Source organism: Papio anubis, chromosome 16 (assembly GCF_008728515.1).
Source record: "Papio anubis isolate 15944 chromosome 16, Panubis1.0, whole genome shotgun sequence".
In the NCBI taxonomy this organism is placed as follows: Eukaryota; Metazoa; Chordata; class Mammalia; order Primates; family Cercopithecidae; genus Papio; species Papio anubis.
This window is the reverse complement of record NC_044991.1, coordinates 25,915,418-25,940,201: the sequence shown is the minus strand read 5'-3', so window position 1 is coordinate 25,940,201 and position 24,784 is coordinate 25,915,418. Positions and strand designations below refer to the sequence as shown.

At 48.2% G+C, this 24,784-nt stretch overlaps 1 protein-coding gene across 1 annotated transcript; it reads right to left on the bottom strand.

The window, feature by feature from the left end:
- Positions 1-10,332: 10,332 nt before the first annotated feature.
- Positions 10,333-22,815, bottom strand: LOC100999123 (beta-crystallin B2). Its single transcript, XM_003905336.4, has 6 exons — positions 22,607-22,815; positions 20,787-20,866; positions 17,132-17,250; positions 14,151-14,283; positions 12,557-12,699; positions 10,333-10,598 (listed from the first exon to the last, which is right to left on the bottom strand). The coding sequence occupies exons 2-6, from the start codon at positions 20,838-20,840 to the stop codon at positions 10,430-10,432; spliced, it is 618 nt and encodes a 205-aa protein (XP_003905385.1). The 5' UTR covers positions 20,841-20,866; positions 22,607-22,815; the 3' UTR covers positions 10,333-10,429.
- Positions 22,816-24,784: the final 1,969 nt, after the last annotated feature.

Here is a 24,784-nt window from a genome sequence, read left to right as displayed (position 1 = left end):
TCCCACCTCTGCCTCTTGAGTAGCTAGGACTACAGGTGTGCACCACCATGCCCAGCTAAGTTTTTATTTTTTATGGAGATGGGGTCTTACCATGTTGTCCAGGTTGGTCTCGAATTCCTGGCCTCAGGCGATCCTCCCACCTCAGTTTCCCAAAGTGTTGGGATTATAGGTCTGAGCCACAGCTCCTGATCAGAACTTACATTTTCAGCAAGATCCCAGGTGATGCCAGTGATGCTGGTTTGTGGCTTACACGCTGAGAACCACAGCTTCAGAGCAGCTGGGAATACCTTTGGGGACTCACTAATATTAACCCTGCTTCGCTGAGTCTCTTTTCTCACAAGAGGAGTCAGGAAGCACTTGACAGCCTCTTAGGGGCAGAAGGGTCTGGTTTTCAGCTTCGTGCTGGGAGGAGCTTCGGGCAGCCTGTGAGCTCCTTCCCATCCACATCCCCAGCCAGCTGCTTCATCACGTGGGAGGTGATGGTCAACCTGCCCAGCACCTCGGTCCCACCTTGATAGAAATCAATTCCGTTGCTGTAGAAGAAGACGGGTGGGGTGGAATCCACGTCCCAGGGGATTCTGAGGCAGGCATCCCATCCTGAGCAGGCATGGTTCTCCCCACTGGATGAGGTCTTATCTGAGAGAGAGAAAGTGCTCCTCTCCATTTTTTTTTTAAACCCTCCCCACCACTCTGCTCACCTGGGTTGTCTCTGCTTTGAAGACTCACCCCTAGTGGTTTTCTTATTTCACCCAGGGGGCACCAAAAAAGCAAGAAAGTTTTGTTCCCCCCATCCCAAGGTCCTGAGACTCACTCCACGGAATGATCCTGCTTGCCAGAAAAACTTGAAACACCCCAGAGGTCAGAGATGGCCAAGGAAGTGCAGAAACCCCCCTCCCGGGGCTGATGACTGCGCTTTCAGCCTCCCGAGAGCAGTGACCACATCTCCACTTCTACTTTCCAAGGCCTCCTCACGGGTGGGGGATTTTTTAGAGTCATTGCCAGTCAGGAGTGAGAGGAACAGAACACAGCACCCTTCCAGGACTCACGATGATGAAAAGAGAAACTTCCTGGAAATTAAAATAAAAAATACAGAAAAGCACAAAGCAAATGGTAACAATTGCCTAAATGACCCATACAACAAACTCACCATTTTTAATAACCTGGCATGTTTTCCAGTCTTTTTTCTACATGCATACTTAAAAAAATTATGTAACTCATATATCAGAATCATTAGCGTTTTGTTTAGAAAAGAAAAATTGGACAGCAGCTGTGTTAGATCTTCCTGAAAAAAGAAACAAACATTATGTTTATTTGTGTCTGTTGCCAGTTAAGCTAAAGGAAAGGTCAGCAAACCATGGCTTATAGGACAAATCTGGCTGAATACTTCATTTTATACAACCCACAAGCTGAAAATAGTTCTCACACTTTTAAATGGGGGGAAAAAAAAATCAAAGGAAGAAACTCACGTGTTCTCACTTATACGTGGGAGCTTAAAAAGTGGATCTCACGGAGGTAGAGAGTAGATTGGTGATTACCAAAGGCTGGGAAGGGAAGGTGGGGAGGGAAGGATGAAAGAGAAGTTGGATAATGGTACAGAAATACAGTTAGATAGAAGAAATAAGTTCTGTATTCAGGCCAGGCATGGTGGCTCATGCCTGTAATCCCAGCACTTTGGGAGGCAGAGGCAGGTGGATTGCTTGAGCTCAGGAGTTTGAGACCAGCCTGGGCAACATGGCAAAACCCTGTCTCTACAAAAAATACAAAAATTAGCCAGGTGTGGTGGCACGTGCCTATAATCCCAGCTACTCAAGAGGCTGAGGTGGGCGGATTGCTTGGGCCCAGGAGGCGGAGGTTGCAGTGAGCTGAGATTACACTACTGCACTCCAGCCTGGGCGACACAGTGAGACCCTGCCTCAAAAAAAAAAAAAAACGGTTCTTGTATTCAATAGTACAGCAAGGAAATTATAGTTAACAATAATGTCTTACAGATTTCAAAATATCCAGAAGAGAAAAATTGCGTTGGGTAATGTCCCCAACACAAAGAAAAGATAAAAGATAAATGTTTGAGGGGATGGGTATCCTGATTACCCTGACTTGATCATTATACATTGCGTATGTGTATCAAAATATCACATCTACCCCCCAAAATATCAATAAATAAATTTTAAAACGTAAAAAGGTAACAAAAATATTTGTGTAATACATGACAATGAAATTCAAATTTCAGTGGACATAAAGTTTTACAGAGGTACAGCCTCACCCATTCATTTACCTACGGCTGCTTCTATGTGATGCCAGCAGGGTTGAGTAGTTGCCAGAGACCATATTGCCCCCCACAATGTGTACTATTTACTACCTAGTTCTTTGCAGAAAAAGTTTGCCAGCACCTACTCAAAGTCTGGTCGGTGGTAATTGTTTGTTATCAATCTGCGATGAGATAAACACAGAAATTGAGAGTAAGACTTTAGAAACTTTTGACTGGGCATGGTGGACTCACCCCTGTAATCGCAGCACTTTGGGAGGGTGAGGCAGGAAGATCTCTTGAGTCCAGGGGTTCAAGACCAGCCTGGGCAACATAGTGAGACCTCTGCCATCTCTTAAAAAAAAAAAAAAAGAAGAAGACTTTTAATAATTTGACAGTCTGTTTTAATTGTTGATTAAAAAATTTAAAATTGGGGATGATTGTTGTATTTTTCATTTTGCATTTCTGGTCTTTCACTTTTATTATATTCTACTAACTTTTCAGTCCATAAGGGATCAAAAAAGGTAAAACACAAAAACTGATCCCTCACTACAGATAATGTGTGTTTTAAAAACATTCTTTTTTTTTTTTTTTTTTTTTGAGATGGAGTCTTGCTCTGTCGCCCAGTCTGGAGTGCAGTGGCGCCATCTAAGCTCACTGCAAGCTCCACCTCCCGGGTTCATGCCTTCTCCTGCCTCAGCCTCCCAAGTAGCTGGGACTACAGGCGCCTGCCACCATGCCCAGCTAATTTTTTGTATTTTTAGTAGAGACAGAGTTTCACCGTATTAGCCAGGATGGTCTTGATCTCCTTGTGATCCGCCCGCCTCGGCCTCCCAAAGTGCTGGGATTACAGGCGTGAGCCACTGCACCCGGCCAGAAACATTCTTATAAATACCAAATATTGTTCTGTAACTTGCCTGTTGTTGTTGTTGTTGTTGTTATTGTTTTGTTTTTTTACCTCCAGCAATATTTCTGAGACGTGCCCATGTTGAATACGTAAGGTCTTGTGTATCCCTTTTGTCTGTTGCATGATAATATTATTGCATGCTGATTATTTACTCATTCTCCTTCTGAGGGACACGTAGGTTATTTCCAGTTTTTTGCTAGTGCAGACGACGCTGCTCTGAGCATCCTGAGCCTATCTCCTGTACAGATGTGGGAGAGATTTTCCAGGGTAAACACCCAGTGAAGAAATAGCTGGGCCTCCAGATTTCTGCATCTTCAACATTATTAGAATCTGTCAAATTCTAATTTTTGCAAAGTGATGGCACCAGTTTACATCACTGCAGAAGCACTTTAGAGTTTTTGTTCCTCAATGCTTGCAAACATTTAGTATTGGCTGATGTCTGAGTTTGGGTTTAAAATTCTTAGCTTTGAGCAAGCTTCAGACCTTTTTAGGCATTGAGGAGGAGGCAAGAAGTTTTACCTTTGCCCCCTCCCTCCCTCCTGCTGTATCTCCAATTTCCTCCAGTTTCACCTGCCTGCCCCCTGTGAACTGACCTGGCCTGGGGCTGCACCTGGACCCTGATTTTCATAAAGCCTCTCTCCCGGTTCTCATGCACACCCCACGGCTCAGCATCTTGGGTTCTCTCAGCTCCATTAACCAGGGGCTGCCCTAGGAGGGAGCAGGAGTTCCTGGCAAGTGACAAGGTAGGCTTGACAGGCAGGCTCCTTTGCTTTGTGTCTCTAGTACATGGAGCAGCGGGCAGTGCAGGAGAGAGTCCCCAATCACTATCCAATGAATGAATGAAGAGCGAAAAGGCAACTAGGCTGTCATTTATTGAGCAACTACTTCGTGTCAGGTCGGTGACCAGGTGTCTGAGAATTACCAATGGGGAAAAAACCCCATGGCCCTTGGTTAGATGAGGAAACAGAGTCTCAGAGAGGTAAGGTCATTTGCCTGCCGTCACAGGGTCAATGAGTAGGAGATCTGGGACTTGACTCTAGCCCTGCCTGACTTCAGGGGCCTCTGGCTCCACTGCCTGGCTTGGGGCTGTTTCCACTGCCTCTGTTAGGGCTGCCCTGTGGCTTCCTCCCCGTTTCTGCCAGGCTCCAGCCCACTTCCCAGGGCCTAGTCTGGCTGCTGAGTCCAGCTCTCCAACACCAGGAACTAGTTCCCCTGAAACCCAAAGCACCTACAGATGGTCAGGCAGGCCCTCCGCAGCTGCTTAGAGACAGTGGTCTGTCCACCTTCATAAGCCCACCTGCTCCAGCTGCCCGTCCCTCCACCCCATCATGCTAGGGGGTGACGCTGGGGCCTGGCTGAGTGGCTGCATCTGGGGACATGAGAGTGAGGAGAGGAAGAAGAGAAGGTGGAGGTTGGAGAAAAGTGGGGGTGCAGAGCAGGAGAAACTAGAGGACCAGAAGAAAGAGCAAGAAAAGGGCAAAGAAGAAGAGGGAAGCAGAGCAAGGGCGGCAGGAGGAAGATGGGAGCGCTCAAGTTTATAGGAGGCCATTGGTTTGGACTGAGGTCCTGCCCTAGGTCCCACCGACCAAACCAAAATGGAGTGACTCGTGCTGACGTGCCACACCAGGAAGCCCAAACCAAGCTGTTTGCCCAGCCTTCCAGTTTCAGCTGGCAGGAGAACGAAGTTCCCTAGGATTTAACCTTTACAAGGAAAGTAACTTTGAAAGGACCATTCTGCTTTTTTGTTCTCTGTATATTCTTCCTTCTGCCTGTTGCTGTCTGTAAAGAAATCTCTTCTGTTCAACTCATCTGGACACATATTCTATTTTACAGAATGAGGTGTTGCCTAATTCTAGAATGGCAAATAGAAGTCAATTAAGGGCTGGGCGCAGTGGTTCACGCCTGTAATCCCAGCACTTTGGGAGGCCGAGTCAGGTGGATCACCTGGGGTCAGGAGTTCGAGACCAGCCTGACCAATATGTTGAAACCCCCTTTCTACTAAAAATACAAAAATAAAAATAGCCAGGAGGTGGAGGAGGTTTCAGTGAGCTGAGATCGTGCCACTGCACTCCAGCTTGGGCGACAGAGCGAAATTTCATCTCAAAAAAACACAAAAAGGTCAATTAAGGTCTTTAAACTAAATGTGTTGTAATTTTGTGACAGGAATGAGTGAGTGAATTGGTGAATGAACATGCAGAAGGGGTTTCCATCCAGGCAATCTGGCAAACTCCTACTCCTTCTACAAAATCCAAGCCTCCTCCTCCAGGGAGCCTTCCCTGCCCCCACCCCGACCCCCACAGGCACCTCTGAGCGCTTCTCACACTGCGCTCATTTACCCAGGGCCTTGCTGTGTGGCTCCGCCCTAAACTTCATAAGCGTCATCTTCTGGACTCTTCACTGCAATCCTCTGAGCGGCACTATTATTGCTCCCATTTTAGAGGAAACTGAAGCACTGAGCGGTTGCTCTGTCACATGTCTGAGTGGCGGGCTTTGCTCCGCGGCTTCTAGTGACATCATGGGTGAGAAAGCGCTTCGGAATCTTGGAATCACCTTCCTAAGACAAAGAATGATTCCTGGATTTAATTTTTTTCTCCCCCTCCCAACAAGTTTTGGAAAGCAAGGCTGCAGAAAGACACGGGGCTCTGGAGGCGGCCCGGGGACAAGACTGTCTGGGCTCCGGGTTCTCTGAGTCTCAGTTTCCCTACCGAGGGTGGCGAAGCTCGAAGGCCTCGCCCACGCCTGTGACTGACGGCGCTTACCTCCAATCAGGGCCTGTGCAGCTAGGGCCGCCCGGCCGCGAACCCCTAGGATGAAGCTTTGCTGACACCTGGTGGCTGCAGGGGAAGTGGAACCTTGAGAACCGATAAAAAGGGTCCGCCCGGTCCTGCGGAGACCGGAGAGGAGGGAACTGTAAACTCAGAGGGGAGGTGAGTAGGGAGGACGCGCAGAGCACTCCCCACGCGAGAGAGAAAGAGAGGGAGGAAGAGGGAGGACGGACAAGGCACTCTCCAGGAAGTCCCCAGGAGGGCTGGAAGTCGGAGGTCAAGGCGTTGGCAGAGTCGGGTTCCCCTGGGGGCTGCAAGTGAGAATCTGCTCCGTGTTTCTCTCCTACCTTCTGCTGGGTGGCCGACAATCTGTGGCACTCCTTGCCTTGCAGAAACATCACCCCAGCATCATCTTCACATGGCATTCTCCCTGTGTGCGTGGCTGTCTCCACGTTTCCCGTTTTCATAGACACCAGTCACATTCCAATAGGGGCCCACGCTACTCCAGTATGATCCACTCTTAATATAACTAATTACATTTGGCCGGGCATGGTAGCTCACACCTACAGTCACAGCACTTTGGGAGGTGGAGACTGGAGAATTGCTTGAGGCCAAGAGTTCGAGACCATCCTGGGCAACACAGTGAGACACCCCGCCCACCCCACCCCCCCCCCCCCCCGCCAAATCTCTACATAAAAAATAAAAAAGTTAGCAGGTGTGGTCATGCACGCCTGTGGTTTCAGCTTCTCCAGAGGCTGAGGCAACAGGATCACTTGAAAACCCAGTAGTTGGAGGCTGCAGTGAGCTATGATTGTGCCATCACACTCCAGCCTGGACAGCAGAGTGAGACCCTATCATTTAAAACAAAACTGCACTTGCAATGACCCAGTTTCCAAATAAGGTCACATTCTCTAAAGTACTAAGGATTAGGATTTCAGCATATGAATTTGGGGGGGTTCTCGTTCAATCCATAATAATCACCATTGCTCTACTCTCAAACTATTACAATCACCCCAGAGTGAGAGCTTCTAAGGACAGGGAATCTGTCTTACTACTTTGTATCCCTACTCTGCCCAGTTCCAGGAGTGAAATAGGCACTCAATAAGTTTTGGATGAAGAATCAATAAAGAAATGGACGAAAGTAACATTTATTTAGCATGTATTAGTTTCCATCTTTATGATAATCATTTTAACCACTTTAACAAGGGTTTCCATGTGCCCCCACATCTCTGCATTCCAGCCACCACCGTGCCTTTGTGGAGTTCCTCAGAGCTACCAGGCTCCTCCCACCACAGGGCCTTTGCACATGCCACTCTCATCTGGGACACTCTTCTTTAGCTTCTTTACCCCTGTAATTTCTACTCTTCCTTGAGATCTCAGCTGGAGTCTTTTCCTCAAGGAAGTAGCTTAGACTTGTGTGGATTCTGTTTTTTTAACTTTTATTTTAGGTTCAGGGGTACTCGTGCAGGTTTGTTATAAACTTGTGTCATGGGGGTTTGTTGTAGATTATTTCATCACCCAGGTACTAAGTCAAGTATCCAAATAGGCACGCAGTAGGTAATGGTTGAAGAATGAATGAAGAAATAGATGATAGTAACATTTATTGAGCACTTACTGGTTTCTTTTTTTTTTCTTTTATTATTTATTTATTTATTTATTTATTTATTTATTTATTTATTTTTGAGATGGAGTCTCACTCTGTTGCCTGGGCTGGAGTGCAGTGGCACAATCTCAACTCACTGCAAGCTCCACCTCCTGGGTTCAAGCAATTCTCCTGCCTCAGCCTCCCTAGTAGCTGGGATTACAGGTGTCCGCCACCACACCCGGCAATTTTTTGTATTTTTAGTAGAGATGAGGTTTCACCGTTTTAGCCAGGATGGCCTCGATCTCCTGACCTCATGATCAGCCCGCCTCAGCCTCTCAAAGTGCTGCAATTACAGGCGTGAGCCACCTTGCCTGACTTTTTTTTTTTTTTTTTTTACTTAAGTTCTGGGATACATGTGCAGAACATGCAAGTTTGTTACATAGGTATACATGTACCACAGTGGTTTGCTGCACTCATCAACCCTTCATCTATGTTTTAAGCCCTGCATGTATTTGGTGTTTGTCCTACTGCTCTCCCTCCCCTTGCTCCACACCCCTGACAAACCCCAATGTGTGATGTTCCCCTCCCTGTGTCCATGTGATCTCATTGTTCGACTCCCACTTATGAGTGAGAACATGCGGTGTTTGTTTTTCTGTTCCTGTGTCAGTTTGCTGAGAATGACGGTTTCCAGCTTCATCCATGTCCCCGCAAAGGACATGAACTCATTCTTTTTTATGGCTGCATAGTATTCCATGATGTATATGGAGCACTTACTGGTTTCTACCTTTATGATAATCACTTTAACCACTTTAGTTCATTCAACAAGGTTTTCCACTTTTCCAAATGTGAGGGGATGCTTCTAAATGGAGTCCTAAAGGGGCGAGAATTTCTAAAACATTCCTGAAGAATCATGTTATAGGGCAGTGGTCCCCAAATGTTTTGGCAGCAGGGATCGATTTTGTGGAAGACACTTTTTCATGGGCTGTGGGCAGCGGACATTAGATTCTCATTAGAGCATGCAACCCAGATCCTTTGCATGTACAGTTCACAATAGGGTTTGCACTCCTGTGAGAATCTAATGCCACCGCTGGTCTGACAGGAGGCGGAGCTCAGGCTGCAATGCCCACCTCCTGCTGTGCAACCCCCATTCCCGGCCACGGGAGGCCCAGGGTTTGAGGGCCCCTGTTTTAGGGACCTCAACACTGACTACAAAGCAGTAGTCATGAACATAAAGTGGCAAGAGTGCAGGGATACACAGACTACAGGAACAGAAAAGACAGCCCATAAAATCACCCCATCTGTGGGGAAGGGGATGGATCAGCAAGGTGACTGCACCACAGTGCAGCAAACGGACTCCTTCCCGAATGATTTTAGGACATCGGATGTCCAAAGTGGAAAAAAAAAGAAAAGGAAACTGAATCTCTACCATACACTACATGCAAGAATCAGCTCCAGAAGGATTAAGAACGCAAATGTGAAGAGCAAAAGTTTTAAAAGTTTAGGGAAAAAAATATATTGGGGAATTTCTTTGTAACCAGGGATTAGAAAGAATTTCTTCAAGGTTGGCCAGGCGTAGTGGCTCACTCCTGTAATCCCAGCACTTTGGGAGGCCAAAACAGGCGGATCACAAGTTCAGGGGTTCAAGACCAGCCTGGCCAACATGGTGAAACCCCTACTAAAAATACAAAATTTAGGCGGGCATGGTGGTTCATGCCTGTAATCCAGCTACTCGGGAGGCTGAAGCAGGAGAACTGCTGAACCCGGGAGGCGGAGGTTGCAGTGAGCCAAGGTTGTACCACTGCACTCCAGCCTGGGCAACAGAGCAAGACTCTGTCTTGGGAAAAAAAAAAGAAAGAAAGAAGAAAGAATTTCTTCAAGGAGATGTGAAAGGCATAAACCCTAAAGGAAAATATTGCTGTTTGACTATATTAAAATTTAAAATGGCATCAAGAGATACCAAAAACAAAGTGGCAAGAGGCTGCACCCAGGAAGCAGATATTTGCACTGCATATTAACCAACAAAAGCTGAGTCTAAAGACAGAAGGCCTGCAGCATCTCGTTTCAGCCTTGTCGCAATCCCATTAGGAAGGTACTGTTTCTCTCCCATCTTCCTGAGTAGAAGCATCAAAGCTCTGAAGGCAAAAGGACTTGCCTGAGCCTCTATCCCTGGCCAATGCCCGAGAACAGCAGTATAAACCCAGCCTTCATTCCCAGATCATTGCATCACCTTGAGCCTGGCTACAGCCAAGATCCTCACAGCTCAGTAGTCTCTTCCTCATTGAAGTAGCTTAGATGTTGTGTAGATTCTTAAATTACTAACAGTTGCCCGCAGCCATATGATGAATGAATGAACATACTCACAAACTTGGCATTCTGACCTCTCCCTGGGCTGGAGTGGGGAATTCAGGGTTCTTGGCTTCTCTTGCAAATCAAAAAAGACTCCCAGACTTAAGTGGATAACGTGATAATGTGAGAATGGCGGGCAGTGAACACGTTTTTAAGGGCTGGGGCACCCATCACATGCCCCTGAGAATGACTGTGCTCAGCAACCAGCATGTAACAGGGGGCTCAGGAGCTCAACCAAGCCAGCCACTCAGAGGCAAGGGAATTTCAAGTCAGATGAAGAAACAAAGGCTCGGAGAGGTTGGGCACTGTGTCCAAGGTCACACAGCTAAGCAGCTGCAGAACAGTACGATTCAGTAAGGGTTCTGTTGCCCTACCCCTAGCCCAGATACATGCTGATTCTCATTTCTGTCTCGCTCACACACACACACACACACACACACACACACACACACCCCAGCTGCTGGGGGGATCAAAGACCCACAGCAGACAAGTTGCAAGTCACACTTTATTCACTCTCTGGTTGGTCTGGAGGGTTCCTGGGCAGCAGGTCTGGGTCCTGGGAAGGAGGCATGGTGTGGAGGGTACTAGTTGGAGGGGTGGAAGGCGCCACGTTGGTGCCACTGCATGTCGCGGATGCGGCGCACAGACTGCACCTGGGGGTGAGGGGCCCCAAAATCGCTGCTGTCCTTGTAGTCTCCCTTCTCCAGCAGGTACTGCAGTCCGCGGTAGCCAGGGTACTGGTAGCCAACCCACCTGCAGGACCAGAGGTGAGGGGAGGGTGAAGCGGGGGAACAGGAAGAGAAACAAGAGAGAAGCGAGGGGAGAGAGCATCCATAAGCCACTAGGAAGGGTGAAGCCTCCCAACCATTGCCACTTCCCAGAAGTAAGCAGGACACCCTTTCCACCCCACCCTTCCAGCACTGAGCCTCTGCTTTCTTCCTTCTCTTCACAGGGAGCTCACTGCCTCCTGAAGCAAATTTTGACTGAAGGCCTGGTACTGGGGTCAGAGCAAGGGGGTGGTATCTTAAGCTCACTGAAGTTTAGGATAAGTCAGACCTTTGAACCATCTCTATCCACTCCTATCCCACCTCCAAGCTCAGCTGAAAGACCAAAGAAGAGTTGGGGGAGGTTCCAGGGGCTACTTAATGAAAGTGCTGGTCTTCTCTCCAGAAAATGGCACACAGGCCTGGCCTGCAAGGACCTGCCTGGCCAGTCTCTATGGACATCTCCAGCTCTACTTCGCATTCTTATGCTCCCACATCTCTGCATTCCAGCCAGTGGCCTTTGTAGAGTTTCTCAGACCTACCAGGCTCCCCCCACATGCACCACAGGGCCTTTGCACATGCTGCTCTCATTGTCTGGGACGCTCTTCCTTGGCCTCTTTACCCCCCACAATTCCTACTGTTTCTTGAGATCTCAGCTTAAGAATCTTTTCTTCAAGGAAGTAGCTTAGACTTACGTGGATTCTTAAATTATTAACAGTTGCCCCTTCTAGACTGTTGGCTACACAGGGCAGAAGCCAGATCTCTTTAATCTCCTTCACCCTGGGCACCTAACACAATGCCTGGCATATGACAGCACTGACAAATTGAATGAATGAATGAATGAAGGGAATGAGGGAATGAAGGGAAACAGGAGCACAGAACTTTGCACACCACTTTAGGAGTTTGACAAACCCCAAGAAGCCAGTATATTTGGCTAAACTGGTTCTGTTGGGGGGAAAGAGCCTTAATTTGTAGCACTTGCTGATTTCTATGCTGTAAATGCACCCACTGTGACTGGTTTCAAGCTACCAGTGATTAGTCAACCAGTTCACACAAATTCTGAAAATGTAAGAGTCGGTTCCAGGCTGGGCGCGGTGGCTCACGCCTGTAATCCCAGCACTTTGGGAGGCCAAGGAGGGCAGATCATGAGGTCAGGAGTTTGAGACTAACCTGGCCAACACAGTGAAACCCCGTCTCTACTAAAAATGCAAAAAATTAGCTGAGCTTGGTAGTGGGCACCTGTAATCCCAGCTATTTGGGAGGTTGAGGCAGGAGAATTGCTTGAACCTGGGAGGCGGAGGCTGCAGTGAGCCGAGATTGTTCCACTGCATTCCAGCCCGGGCAACAGTGCGAGACCCCATCTCAATTTAAAAAAAAAAAAAAAGCTGATATAAGCTATTTCCAACACACCGCTGCCCAAAGCTCATCTGTGGACCCCCCATGGAATCCAAATTTTTTACCATGAGAAATCCCTCATTGCTGATGGCCAGGGTCGATGTGCCCAGGAACTTCAATTCCGTGGAAAATGACACCTCCTGTTCCCAAACTTAGGGACACATGCGGTCAAAGGCAGCACGGGCTGGTCCTCCTGCTTCTCACAGCTTTCAGACTACTCAACTCATTCCTTCCCTCCTGCCTCAACCTAATCCTCCCTCTGCCTCAACTTGCCCCTCTGACATACATGTCTTGCTCACTGGGGCTGAGGTAAAGGCCAAGGTTTCTCCACTCCAAAGGCCGTTTCCCCAAAGGCAGCTCTAGGGAGAAATTCAGGGGCTGTAAGCCACCTGTGGGCAGAGAATTCCCATTTACTTTCCAGTGGGAAGCCAGAGGTCAGCAGAGTACACTGATGTGTGCAAGATCACCAGTGTATACGGGGCAGAGCGGGACTTAGGACCCCAGAGTCTCAGTTCCTGGGGCAGGGTGAGCCAGGGCTGGCAATGCACTTACGTGCCACTCTGCACCCGCACAGATGACACCTTCTCCTGGTAGCCGTGGGCGTGGAAGCTGGGTACGTCGTCATCTATGATTTCCATCTTCTTCCCGGTGAAGTTGGGGTTTTCATAGAGGATGATCTTGTGCTCTTGGCTGTCCTATTGGCAGAGGATGTGGGGAAGTGAGTATGGGTGATGGGGCCCAGGGTTGGCCTTACCACCCCATGCTCATGCCCCAGAGTTGGGATCCGCATGTCCTACACATCACTCTCTGCCCAGTGCACCTACCACGTGTCTATGACAACTGCTGTTGGATCGCAGCCATTTGTTAAGTTTCTACTGGGCCATTTTCATGTAACAGACACTCTGCAACACTTTGGGGAATATTTGATTCTGAAATGTCATTTTTTCCTCCTATGCCTCAAGTTTCTCTTTTATAAATGGCAGCTATGATCTACCACCCACTCACAAGTGCGCACCCACACATGCACACACAGGCACACACACAGTGGCACACTCACAGGCATACACACACAGGCACATACATACACACACACATGCACACCCACACATGTGCGCACACACAGGCACACACACGTGCACACACACGTGCACACACATGCACACATACGCACACACAGGCAGACACAAACACACATGCACAGGCTAATTGTGCCTCTAATAGGCACCTGAGATATTTTGATTTTTCTTCATTTCTACATCTCTTCCCATCCTCCTGTTCCTGTAACATTTTCCTTAATTATCTAATCCTTTAAACATTTTCAGTTTAAGATAAGATTTTCAGATAAGAAAACCCTTATCCCTTAGACATAAAATCCTTTTATGCCATTTGGCAGATGAGAAAAATGAGGCACAGAGAAGTCAAATGACGTGCTCAAGGTCACAGAGCTGGGAGCAGCACAGCCAACATGGGAACCTGGGTCTGTGGGGTGTGAAGTCCAGTGTTCTCCAACCTTCCAGTAGGTCCTGGGAAGAGCTAGACTGGGCTTGGAGGGTTTGGGAGTGTAACTGAGCAGTGATGGCCCTGTCCCCTCCCCGACAGTTTACACACTCACACACTAGTAAGAATCAGGATCTCAGAAGCACTGAAAACTCACACTGGCATGAGTCTTGAAGAAGAGCTAAACCACCTTCTCCTCCAGTCCTGAACTCAGAATTTCTTGTATTTCTGATGGCTATTGATTATTGAGCAACGACTCTGTGATGGGAGTTGCCCAACCCTGCGGGGTGGGGGGCACCAACCACGTAAAATAGAATGTGAATAGTGCCCTCTGGGGCATTTCATAGTCTTGTGATTGGAGACCCCTGGAGTTGCGCAGCGTGACAACCCTCAAGCTAATAAGCACATTGGAATCTCAGGACAGTAGATACCAATATGCCCATTTTACAGATGAAGAAACTGAGGCTCAGGGAAGTAAAATGACTTTTGCAAGGTCACCCAGTGAGGAGGTTCCTCACCAATCAGAAGGGGCACAATGCTAGAGGGGCAGGCTCCTTCCTGGTCTCAGGACCTCCGGCTCCAAGGTGGCAGAGACAGAAGGTAGGATGATGGGCAGAAAGAGGAAACAGAATGATGGCAGGGGGCTCACCACTTTGATGGGCCTCAGGGAGCTGAGGGAGTCCGTCCTCCGGCTGCTGGTCCACGAGTCCCAGCGGGGGTACTCGCCCTTCTCAAACACAAACTGCTCGCCCTTGCAGTTGGCCTGTTCATAGCCCACCCAGCTGCCATGGAGACAGAGAGAAAGGGGGCAGGTCAGTTCCACTCCAAGCTTCCTATGGCAGGATCCTGGCTACTCACGTTGACCCCTGGGGTTCACTCTTGCCCAACCCGGCAAGATGTAGTAGCCCCACCCGAACCTTAGCACGGCAAATCCAAGCGCACAGTCCCCTCAGTTATCCAGAACTCAGTGCTATGCTGCCTTTAACCACCTGGAACACAGTTAAGAAATAAGAAGGCAGTCTAAATAACGGCCCTCAACAAATACCAATATATAGATGCCATGCACTAAAGCCAATAGTATGCTGGTAAGTTAACAGCCAACTCTCAAAAAACAAAACAAAAATTAACACTCTTGATTTGCAGCGTTTGCCAATTTCCATGGTGTAAATGCTCCCACTGTGGCAGATTTCAAGCTATGGCACGGCTGCAAGTGGAGCTAGGGAGAGACATGCACAGTCAGCCTTCACCACTGAGAACTGACCCCAGAACCCCTCGGTTGTGCCCAAACCCCTCTCTTTGGATCTGTTTCTTCTCTTGTCCCTGTTGTTAGACTCTGCCCAAACTCTGTTTTTGTAGATCCACATTAGAAGAAAAATAGTACATTAAGGAGGGAGGGATGGCCTTCAGGTCGGGCATGGGTAATAGAGGAAGGCAAAAAATAGGAGGAAAAAACCCACAAATCTCAAAATGATTAGCATTCTGGGGCCAACCAGTGCAGAGGCAAACATTTCAGCATGTGCAATAATGGCTGTTCAGAGGAATAATCTAAGTTATTAATGGAAGAGGAGATCATGTTTATTATCCTCTTTTGGAAGAGTAGTCTTGATCCAGCAATTCTACTTTAGGCAATGGGTCCTTAGAAAACAGTTGTCAAGGGGCCAGGCGCCATGGCTCATGCCTGTAATCCCAGCACTTTGGGAGGCCGAGGCGGGCAGATCACCTGAGGTCAGGAACTCGAGACCAGCCTGGCCAACATGGTGAAACTCTGTCTCTACTAAAAATACAAAAAATTAGCTAGGCACGGTGGTGCATGCTTGTAATCCCAGTTACTCGGTTGTCTGAGGCAGGAGAATTGCTTGAACCAGGGAGGTAGAGGTTGCAGTGACTTGAAATCGTGCCATTGAATTCCAGCCTGGGTGACAAGAGCTACAACTCCATCTCAACAAAACAAAACAAACAAACAAACAAAAACAGTTGTCAAGGGATCACAGATATCTGAATAAGGATGTTCATTGTGGCATTGTTTATAATATCCAGTAACTGAAAAACTTAAACATCCTACAATCAGGGCCTGGATATGGCATATTCAATCATGGACTGTTACAAAGCCATGGTAAGTAAGGACATAAGATGTGGGTTATCAAATGTAATTGGTGTAACTATCACCAGGTAAGCTTGTTAAATGCAGATTCCAGGCTCCAGAGCTAAGTTTGATTTAGTGGGACTGAAGTGGGGCCCGAGAACCTCCATTTTAAAGCATCTCCCTTCTGTGAATCTGATGTGAATTTTCCTCAAACGACTTTGAAAAGCACCAACATAAAATGCTATTTAATGACATGGAGAGAGTTCATGCTACCTTGTAAAGTTTCCAAAGTGAGTAATAAAACATCATGTTTAGTATGATCCAAGTTTGATTTGATTATACACACACACACAGAGAGAGAGAGAGAGAGCGAGAGAGAGAGACAGAGAGAGAGAGAGAGAAACAGAGAGAGAAAGAGAGAAGGAAATCTAAATTCATACCAAAATCTTAATAATGGTTACTTCTGAGTAGTGAACAGAAGTCATACGGTTTTTTGCCTTAAACCATCTCTTCTTAGTTTTAAACAATAAATGATAGTTAATAAAAATATTAAATGTTATATTTTTTAAAAAAGAAAGCAGAAGAGTGTAAAATCTCTTTGGGAAATTTTTTTTCATCAAAATATTTGAAAAGGCAGCTGAAAATCAGATGTGATGCTTAAACAGTCAAATCTCAGTTATCCAGAAAGGGATTCTCTTGGATACAACAGATTCCCTGAGCATGTCAGATGACCAAGGCTTGGCATAGCCACTGCTTTAGCTGTGTTCTGCACATCTTCAGGTTCTGACCCATGTAGGGCCGTGGAACTCTGCAGAATTCCCTGAGAACCTTGAGGTGTGGTATGGCTCACCTTAGGATCTCCAGCCGTATCTGACTTACTGACCACCAATGGACATTTCTACATCCTGAGGCTTTGACAGAGAAGGAGTGATGAGAGAAGCTGTGGTTTGTGTCCCAGACACTCTGCAGGCTCACATAGGACTATGCTCAGCTACATGACATAAGGTGAGTCAACCATTCAGCTCCCCTTCTCTCTTGGATACAGACCTGGCCCCCAAGTGTGCCAAAAAATCTGTAAAGACCCAGTATTATCAGGATTTGGGAAGGGAGGAGTGGATGCAGAGCTGGGACATCCAGCCTTAAACCTCCCAGGATTGAGGACACTCCTGGAGCCAGAGATTGGCAGTTCTAAAAGCTTCATGAGTCACTATGTCCATCTTCCTGCCTTGACCTCTGTATCAGGCTTTCTACATGACCCTTTCCCTTCATCCCCAGAGCACATGGTCATCCTTATCCTACAGAGGAGGAAACTGAGGCTCAGAGGGGGAAAGTCCTGGTCCAACACCACACAGCCTAGAAGTGGTGGAGCCTGGATTTGAACCCAGCTCTACCTGACTGCAAAGCATGAATTATCTCCATACGCTGCCAGACCCCAAAACTTGGTCCCCAGATTGTAGACAGGAGAACAGCAAGGGTAGATTCCCCCAGTCCACAACCTGATCACCTCACCCAAAGTCCCTGACCAGGAGAGGCCACCAGGTACTTACGGTCCAGCCTGCACTAGGACAGAGCCTGCCTTCTCCACGCCAGTCTCCTTCAGGTTGGGGCAGGGCCCATTGAGCTCATGCGAGTGGCCTTGAAAGTTTTCCTGCTCAAAGATGATGATCTGCAACGGGAAGCAAGACTCAGACCCTCATCATGATGAAGAGGAGTGACAGTTGGCTGGCAGACGTGGGGAGGGAGCTCAGAGAACCCAAAGGATGCTGAAGGGTTCACCTCCAGAGTGACAAATCAAACATAAAAATCAAACAGCCCTGGCTCTGGCTATAAGCAGCTGTGGGACCTTGAGCCTGCATTTGTCCTCTCTAAGCATCAGTCTCCCCATCTGTAAAATGGGAAATAAAGACAGAACCCAGGCCGGGGGTGCCAGTAGCTCCACCTGTAATCCCAACATTTTAGGAGGCTGGTGGAGATTGCTTGGGCCCAGAATTCCAGACCAATATGGCAGATGGCAAGACCCCACTTCTAATTTTTGGAGGCAGGTCATCTGCTCGCCCAGGCTGGGTGCCCGTGGCGGATCTCAGCTCACTGCCATCCGCCTCCAGGTTCACGCCATTCTCGCCTCAGCCCCACTTCTAATTTTTTTAAAAAGAAAAAGAAACAAAGACAGAAACTGCCTTGTGATATTGTTTGTTAGAAGGATTCAGGGGAGCATAATTTGCACACCATATTTGCTGTGCTTGTGGGAGACATAATTATGTTAATTAAGAGATATGGTACAGATTCCAATAAGTGGCAGAGCTGAAATTGGAGCCCAGGCTTGTCTGATGCAGCTGAAATGGAAGCAACACTTTGCGAACCCTAACAGGTGCATGTAGCACCTGGGATCTGGATAAGTGCAGTTTCTGAGGGAACAGGTCTGGGGTGCAGCCCTGGATTCTGCATTTCCAATCATCTCCCAGGTGATGCTGGTGCCACTGGCTTATGGACCAAATTAGGAGTACTGACGTGCTAGACCATGCGTTTGAGCTTCTCCTCCTCCCATTAGAGCTGCACCGGTACCTTCATATACACCCCTTACCTCCATTTCACCCATAAAACTACACACACCTGGGCCCTTTCTCCAAGCCTCCACAGAATTTCCAGGTGTCCCTATGAGCTCCCCCTTGAAATACTTCTTAAGAGGACTTCACTCCCCTTGTCTCACCTGGTATTATCAGCCCAAGGGAGGGGGCTCACGAGATCCCCATCAGGGAAACTGAAGCTCTGCAAAGTGAAGAGACCCACCCAACATCTCCCACATCCAAATTAACTATGAGGCTAGCTGCCACCTTTCATGGTTCCAGTGAGAATTTTGGAGGCAGAGCTTTTTCAGCCACATTTCCCCAGCAAACTGCCCCTGGATGAAAAGATGGGCTCAGGTCAGCACACTCCCAGTCGGGGAAGCTACAGAATCGACATGGTCAGCACAGGCTGGATAAACATAGCCCTGACTCCCAGGCCTGGGATTAGCCACACAAAGAAAGGAAAAGGGGTGCCCCACAGGGCTTAGAGGTGAATTCCATGGGCTCAATCCAGCCTTTACAATCAGTGACCCAGCCCTTTACGGTCATTGACTCGGCCAGAGATAGGGTCAGGAGACAAGGGCTCCATTGTGTCCTCTGTTACATCCAGTTGTGCAAACCTAAAAAGCAATTCAATACTCTGGGCCTCAGTTCTCTCATCTGTAAAATGGGGAATTAAGAATATGGAAGTTCGGGGCTAGTTTATTATTACCCCGGCCTGGGAGACAAGGGCTTGTGGGCGGTTACCACATAGTATTTGTGCTGCTTGTGGGAGACATAATTACGTTAATTAAAAGACATGCTACAGAGCCCACGTGAATAAGTGGAAGAGCTGAAACTGAAGCCCAGGCTTGTCTGATGCAGCTGAAATTGAAGCAGCACTTTGCGGACTCTAACCTGTGCACGTAACACTGGGATCTTGATCAAATGCAGTTTCTGAGGGAGCAGGCCTGGGGTGCCCACCTGAATAGGGTTAGGCAGGTGAGGAAGGGTAGTTTCTCCATGCATCTGAAAGCCCAGAAGCTCAGAGGACCCAGGAGCTCACTAGCATTGTTATTATTAATCGATAGAGTGGAGGGCAACATTTTACAAATTGTCTAATCCTTTAAAACTGCACTGTCCCACACAGCAGCCATTAGTAACATATGGCTACTGAGCACGCATAATTAGTCCATACTATTACTTATACTGTGCTCTAAGTGTAAAATACACATCATATGTTGAAAATTCAGAATGGAAAAAATAATGTAAAATATCTGCCTAATAATTCTTATATTGATTATACATTAACATGCTCATCTTTTGTATATATTGGGTTTCATAAAATATAATATGAAAATTAATTTCACCTGTTTCTTTTTACTTTTAATGATGTGGCTACTAGAAAATTTTGCATTACCTATATGGTTCACATCATAGGTCTAGTGGACAGTGCTGCTTGCTTTTTTCCAAACTCACCCAGCTCATTCCCACCTTGGAGTCTTTGTGCCTGATGTTCCTTTTGTCTGGATGATCTCATCAACCCTCACCCCCATTTTTAATTTTTCTGTGGAGATGGGATCTCACTATGTTGCCCAGGCTGGCCTCAAACTTTTTGGCTCAAGCAATCCTCCCGTCTCGGCCTCGCAAAGGCACCCCCAATTTTTACATAGCCGCTTCCTCACTCGATTCAGGTGTGTGCTCAAAGTCACCTCCTCAGAGAGGCCCTCCTGGAACACCTGAGCTAACACAACCACTGCGACTCTCAGGAGCCCCTTCCCCTAGTTTACTTTTATTTGTAGCACTTCTCACTACTGGAAATCATATATTCATTTATTTATTGTCTGTCCTTCTTCTGGAAAGTAAGCCCCATAAGGGACAGATCGGGGTGAGCAAGTGAAGGGCTGCATCTGGTCAGGCTTCCCTGACCCAGGAGGCACCGAGTCAGACCAACGGGCCATTCCTGAAGGAACCTGTGCCTGGGGTTACCAAAGCAGAGAGGCACAGGAGGGCAGCTAGGTGGGTGCTCCTCGATAGAGGTTTGAGGGCAGACTCGGTGTGACAAGCCTCTGACATTGTGATAAGATCCTGCTGCCCTTGGTCGGGCAGGTGGATGAGAAATCAAAGAAGGGATTATTTGGTGGTGTTAGGTGGATGCGCACCCCGGGCCGGGTGTTAGGTTGAGCCTGGTTTCTTTGGCTCTCACGACTTCCCTATGCAATAAATCTGACTCCTCCTTTTACAGAAATGGAACGGAGGCTCAGAGGTATCAAATAATTGGCCCGGGTCACACAGCAGGTGCAGAGCCAGGACTCACACCCACCTTCCATCTACTAATCCCACCTCTGACTGAGAATGAGGGTCTACTCCAGTTTCAGGGAGCCCTGTGGACAGTAGGGTGTGGGAAAACAAGTAAGGGAGAGAAACTGAAGTCTCCAAAGCTGGAGGCTGGTACTGGGAATCCCAGCATGCCAGCTATGGGCTGGGGAGGGACTCTCAGAATCAGCCCCAAGTGTGTGGGTAGGGGAGACTGAGTCCCAGAGAGGGGCAGGGCTGGAGAGGGGGTACCTGTGAAGAAAGATGCCAAGCCCATTTTACAGAAGGGCAACTAAGTCTGGGAGAGGAGCATTGCATGCCCCCTCCTCCGAGAGGTACCTACCTTGGGGTTGAGGGACTGTGGCTTGCCCGCCTGGGTCTGGTGGTCTGAGGCCATGGTGGACTGTCCCGTGCAGGAATGACCTGGAAGACATGGGAAGCAGCAGTGAGGACCTGGAGGGGCCACTGACTTTTTCACTCTGTGGGGACTTGGGACCACTCCTCTCTGGCCCCAAATATTCTTCTTTTCCCCCTGGTTTCAGGCTGTCCCAGAGCTGTGCGGTCCATAAGCAGCTACTTGAACTTCTGTCCTTAGCTTCATTTATATCTATCCAGGCCAGCGCCAGGAGGAGGGAAAAATGAATTCTACTCAAAAAAAGAGTGGGGCAGTGATAAACTGAGCTTAAATGAGGTCCCAAGTGGGTCCCCAACACTCAACCCCAGACAATGGATACCATGCAGAATATAGAACAGTCAATCCCAGAACTTCTGCCTTTATGCAGAAATTTCCTAAATAAAATTGTGTGGAACAAACAAAGCCTATGCATTGGCTGTATTTTGTGGTGTGGTGGTACCCAGTTTAGGAACCCACAAAGTTCCCTGTCCCCCTGCTCTTTCTCCCACCCTCTCTCTGGGACTCCTCTCCCCATCCCGGTACCTAGACTTCTCTTCTCTGCCACTGGTTTTACGCCCCCATTAGTGAAATCATCTGATACAGAACCCATGTTACAAGAAAGGGAAGAAATGGGTGCAATGGTAGAAACCCAGGCACTGTGGCAGGCAGCAGGATAGACCTGCCTTAGCTATTGAGAACATCAGAAAAGTCTGGAAAATTGTCAGCCTCTTCCCGCTTCCTGCAGGAGGGGTGGTCAAAGCAGCCTGTGTCTCCTCAGGGGTAAGAGAGGAAGCCTGGCCTTCCTCTTCAGAGATAACGCCCAGCTTCCAGAAGCCGCCTCCACACGAAAGGCCAAGACTGGATGTTTCCCAGGAGGAAGAAATTAAGTTAAGCACCTTGGGAGCCAAACCTACTGCTCTCCGGCAAGAAACCAGCCCACTCGGCTTGTCAGAGTGCCTGAGGTCCCGCCCTATTGCTTCCGGGTCCTGAGTGTTCACAGACTGAGGAAGCTCAGTTGGTCCAGTTCAGGAGCAGTCTCTGCTGCCTACCAGAATTGAGACTCTGGGCAGGTCACATCCTCTCCCTATGCCTCAACTTCCTGTTCTATAAAATGGGGGCAGTAATGATGTCTAATAATACCTGTGAACAGGTTGTGAGGATTCAATTATGTAATGTATAAAACCGGAAGCACTTGGCCGTGGTCCCAGAACACACTCAGCATGCAGCGAATGGCAGTATTGTGGCATTATTAGAGTCATTTCTACCATGCTTTAGTGGCATTGAAATAACCTGTTGCTGGGAGCTGTCACATACCTGAGGCTGCATCCTACCCCTAGCACTCTCAGAGACTGGGCACAGAGTGGGTGGCCCAGAATTGCAGATGTAGAGGAAAACTGACTCACCCACCTAGAAACAAGGCTGAACTGTCACTGGTTTGATTCTTGCAAAACCCTGAGTTACATTCTCCTCCTCAGCGACTGACAAAACAAGGATGCTGATAGTCTGTTTTATATTAATAATAAAGAACATTGCTGCAATACCCACTGTGTGCCAGGCACTGTGCTGGATGACCCACCTACCTTCTCTTGAATCCTCACAATAAAGAAGCCTTTTGGACCCCCTTCCCGTTTACCAGAAAAGAAAACTGAGGTTAACAGCATTGAAGTCTCTGCCCAAAGTCACTTGTCAGAATCCAGGTGCTCCCATGCTTTCCGGCAGGGGTGAGGATGACAGAAAGAAGGGAAGACAAGCAAAGGAGGCAATCTTACCAGTGACACCAGCCCCTGCGAGTGCTGTGAAGCTCAGCCAGCGGGAGGTGGCATTTATACCTTCCCCAGAAGTGCCGGTGCCAAGATGAGTGACTGCTGTGTTCCTGCGAAAAGCAGGGTGAGAATGCTGGATTAAGCTCTCACCAAAGCCCGGGTCAGCAAATGCCCACAGACATTGTGTCTCTGCACAATAATGTCATTAGCTTTCAGATTCGCTTCAGGCTGTCAGGGCTGGGCTAGGCAAGGAGATGCCCGCTTTGCATGCATCAGTCAGCCCCGCTGCCCAGCTTGGGGCACACTGGGTTCACTGGTGCGCTCAGTCAGGCCCTGAGGCATGGCAGACACAGAGGAACATCTCCGTGGACCTGGGGAAGAACAAGTAAAGAAGGGTGGTTTGGCAGAGCCTGGGCTTCATTCATCTTCCCATTTATTCATTCAACAAATATTTGCGTCATGCACAAGCTTGTAATCCCAGCATCTTTGGGAGGCCGACGGGCGGATCACGAGGTCAGGAGATCGAGACCATCCTGGCTAACACGATGAAACCCCGCCTCTACTAAAAAAAAGATACAAAAACTAGCCGGGCGTGGTGGCGGCGCCTGTAGTCCCAGCTACTCCGAGGCTGAGGCAGGAGAATGGCTGCGGAACCCAGGAGAGTGAGCTTGCAGTGAGCCTGTAGATCGGCCACTGCAATCCAGCCTGGCGATGAGCCAGACCGGCCTCGCTAAAAAAAAAAAAAAAAAAAAAAAAAAAAAAAACAAATATTTGCCGGCATCCATTTGGTGACAAGCTCTGTTCTAGGGAGAGGTCAGGAAGAGGATTCCACCCATTCAGGTATTTCAGAAAAGCTCCTGGGGGGTGGCGCATCCCTCAGGGATGGAGAAGAGGAAGAATAGGGTGAGGGGACAGGTCCAAGTAGAAAGGGTCCATATACAAGGAACCAGCATAGTGTATTTCAAGAAGACCTGAAAACAGGTTAACAAAGCTAAAGCATATGCCGTGTGACAAATAGAGCCTGTGCCAGGTGGACAAGGTGGGCAGAGCCTGATGTTGCAGGGTCAGGGAGGACAATTATGGAGAGTGCATTTTATTCTCAAGGCCCCTGGCTGTTTCTCTTTCTCTCTTTCTTTCTTTTTGAGACGGAATCTCTCTCTGTCACCCAGGCTGGGGTGCAGTGGTGAGATCTTGGCTCACTGCAACCTCTGCCTCCCAGGTTCAAGTGATTATCCTGTCTCACCCTCCCTAGTAACTGGGAGTACAGGTGTGTGCAACCAGGTCCATTGATTTTTCTTTTTTTTTTTTTTGTATTTTAGTAGAGACAGGGTTTTGGCTTGTTGCCCAGGGTGGTCTCGAACTCCTGAGCTCAGGCAATCCATCCACCTTGGCCTCCTAAAGTGCTGGGATTACAGGCATGAGCCACTACACCCAGCCTCCTGTTTCTAACCACTGACCTAGAGGAGGCTTTAGATCCCTACCACTGGCCCTGTTGCTGCCATTAATGGGTGCCCATTTTACTGTTTTTTTTGAGATGGACTCTCGCTTCAGCCGCGATAGGTGTTAGTGCAGGATGATTCGGTTCACTGTAGCTCCTCGCCTGAAACCAGGTTATTTCTCCTGCCCGCTTCTCTTCTCGGTGCAGCTGGGACTACAGGCACCCGCCACCACGCCGTACTAATTTTGTATTTTAGCAGAGACGGGTTTCACTGTGTTAGCCAGATGGTCTCATCTCCTGACCTCATGATCCTCACCGCCTCCCCAAAGTGCTGGAATTATAGGCGCGAGCCAGGCGCCTGGCCTTTACTCATGTTTCTTTAGTGCACACACCTTACTTGCAGCCCAGGCTGTGTCTTGATCCAATCTGAGACTTGGAGACTGGGCTGGCATACCTGTTTCCCCTGTTTCTCGCTTCCACGCATTACGTGCATGCACACATGCACACACACTACGCACACATGCCCTAGCCCCCTAACTGAGCTGTTCCTTTTGCAGCACTCATCACCACCCAACATTCTGTTACTCATTTATTTTCTGCCTTTCCAATGAGGAGATAAACACCACAAAAGCAAAGAAGTTGTCCCCCTGGTTTACCATGGTATCGCCAGAGCCCAGTGCCTGACACATAGTAGATACTTGTTTTAAAATCCCAGGGCTGGCCAGGCACAGTGGCTCACGCGTGTA